Here is a 1,751-nt window from a genome sequence, read left to right as displayed (position 1 = left end):
AGAGCTTTTTATTTTAATCCAGCAGGGAGAACAATACAGGTGTTCTTCTATGCCTCCTGTGAGCAGTTACAGCATTTTTTAAAAAGAAAAACAATGTGGACATGCTAATTACAGTGTGGTTTCAAACCGAAAGTAAAACCATGGTGCTTGCTACGCTCCCATTCGAGCTGTTCTCTCTACCACTCATAGTCCGACACAGACGGCAGAAACAGCTAAATTAGACAGTTCAAACACATTAAAAGTTCATAASTCACCCTTATTGTTGTTGGCACTCTGTGGAGATTGTGTCGAGGCTGTCACTGTTAACAGTGAACACCAGAGGGCGCAATTAACAGCTTTCTTTGAGGCACCAAAATAAAGCACCAAAATTAGAGTTGTGTTTGGGTTTGAGTGCTACCGTTTATGTCCGACCCGGTGCCGTACTGGAACCGAGTTTCGGTACCCAACCCTAGGTCACTGGTGTCCATATCCAGCAGTCACAGTGCGAGGGGAGGGGTACACCCTGGACAGGTCTCCAGTCCATCACAGGGCCACATAGAGACAAACAACCATTCACTCTCTCACTCACATCTAGGGACTATTTAGAGTTATCAATTAACTTAACAGTTGTGTTTTTGGTCTGTGGGAGRAAGCCGGAGTACCTGGAGAGAACCCACGCATGCACGGAGAGAACATGCAAACTCTACCCAGAAAGGTCCCCGGCCCGCGATTTGATCCGGCAACTTTCTTCCTGAGAGGCATCAGCTCTACCAACTGAGCCACTCTGGAATATTGAACCCTTAAATAATCCAGATTGAGTATTCAAGGTTTTTTTTCTGATGTCTTGACAGGTGTCTGAGGTGGACGCTGTCTTTGAAGCCCAGGTGGAGACAGACAAGTTCTGGGCAGACGACAAACAGAGGACCACAGAGGTGCTGCAGGCAGAAACTGACTGGATCATGGAGGGTCGGCCAAACGATCCACATGCGGAGAGGCAGAGGTTGGACGATCAGATACCAGAAARAACTTTTGGAGAGCCCAGAATGATCGAGAGACAACCGGACAAGTACGGGACTGAGAGCAAACCTTCAGAGAGACATTTGGAGAAACAGTGGACTGTGGACAGACACACCCAACGGCAAATTGACAGGAAAATAGAAAGACAGTGGGTGGGCGGAAGACAGATTGAACGATTGTGGTCTGAAAACAGGCCAACGGACCTGCAGGTAGACAACCAGGGGACTGAGAGCAGACACCCTGGAAGAAAGTTGGATAGACAAGTCCAGGCGCTYCATCTGGCTCAAAGGCCACTGCCTCCTTACCCATCAGACAAGACGCCGTCTCCCAAACAGGGCAGTGATCCTCTGAAAAACACAGAGGTGGCAGCAGGCTTAGAGTGGCAGCAGCAGGATTTCCCAGGAGACAGGAAGCCCGGTCTTGATGCCAGTTGGGGTTCCACAGATGGATGGAGGAGCGGTGGAGAAGGAGGAGGAGGAGGAGGGGTCTCTGCATGTCGAGTGGCGTCAAAACCAGAACCCCCTTCACAGAGTAGTAAACCAAACCTGTCCAAGATGAGGCAGAGACATCGGCGTGAGAGCTCCGATACTCTACCAGGTCCGAATCTTCACAGTGATTCATTCATTCAGTAAATAATTCAACAATTCATTCAATCGTCCTGATGCATCTCAGTAATCCAGGTAGAAAAAATCAAAAAGAAAAAATCAGTAGGTCCTCTGGATGGTTCTTCTTTAGTGAAACGTTTCGTCTCTCCT

The 1,751-nt window shown here is 48.4% G+C and overlaps 1 protein-coding gene across 1 annotated transcript in view; it reads left to right on the top strand.

Moving 5' to 3' along the window:
* The window catches only part of LOC106524543 (leucine-rich repeat-containing protein 16B), a gene marked incomplete at both ends in the record, with an annotated part of 39,145 nt that overhangs the window by 33,654 nt on the left and 3,740 nt on the right, over positions 1–1,751 (top strand). The window contains 1 exon segment of the mRNA XM_014018385.1: positions 831–1,593. Coding sequence (XP_013873839.1) covers positions 831–1,593 — 763 coding nt within the window.

Source organism: Austrofundulus limnaeus, unplaced genomic scaffold (genome assembly GCF_001266775.1).
Source record: "Austrofundulus limnaeus strain Quisiro unplaced genomic scaffold, Austrofundulus_limnaeus-1.0 Scaffold191, whole genome shotgun sequence".
NCBI lineage: Eukaryota > Metazoa > Chordata > Actinopteri > Cyprinodontiformes > Rivulidae > Austrofundulus > Austrofundulus limnaeus.
Note: the sequence above shows the minus strand (reverse complement) of the source record. Positions and strands in the feature narration are given on the sequence as shown.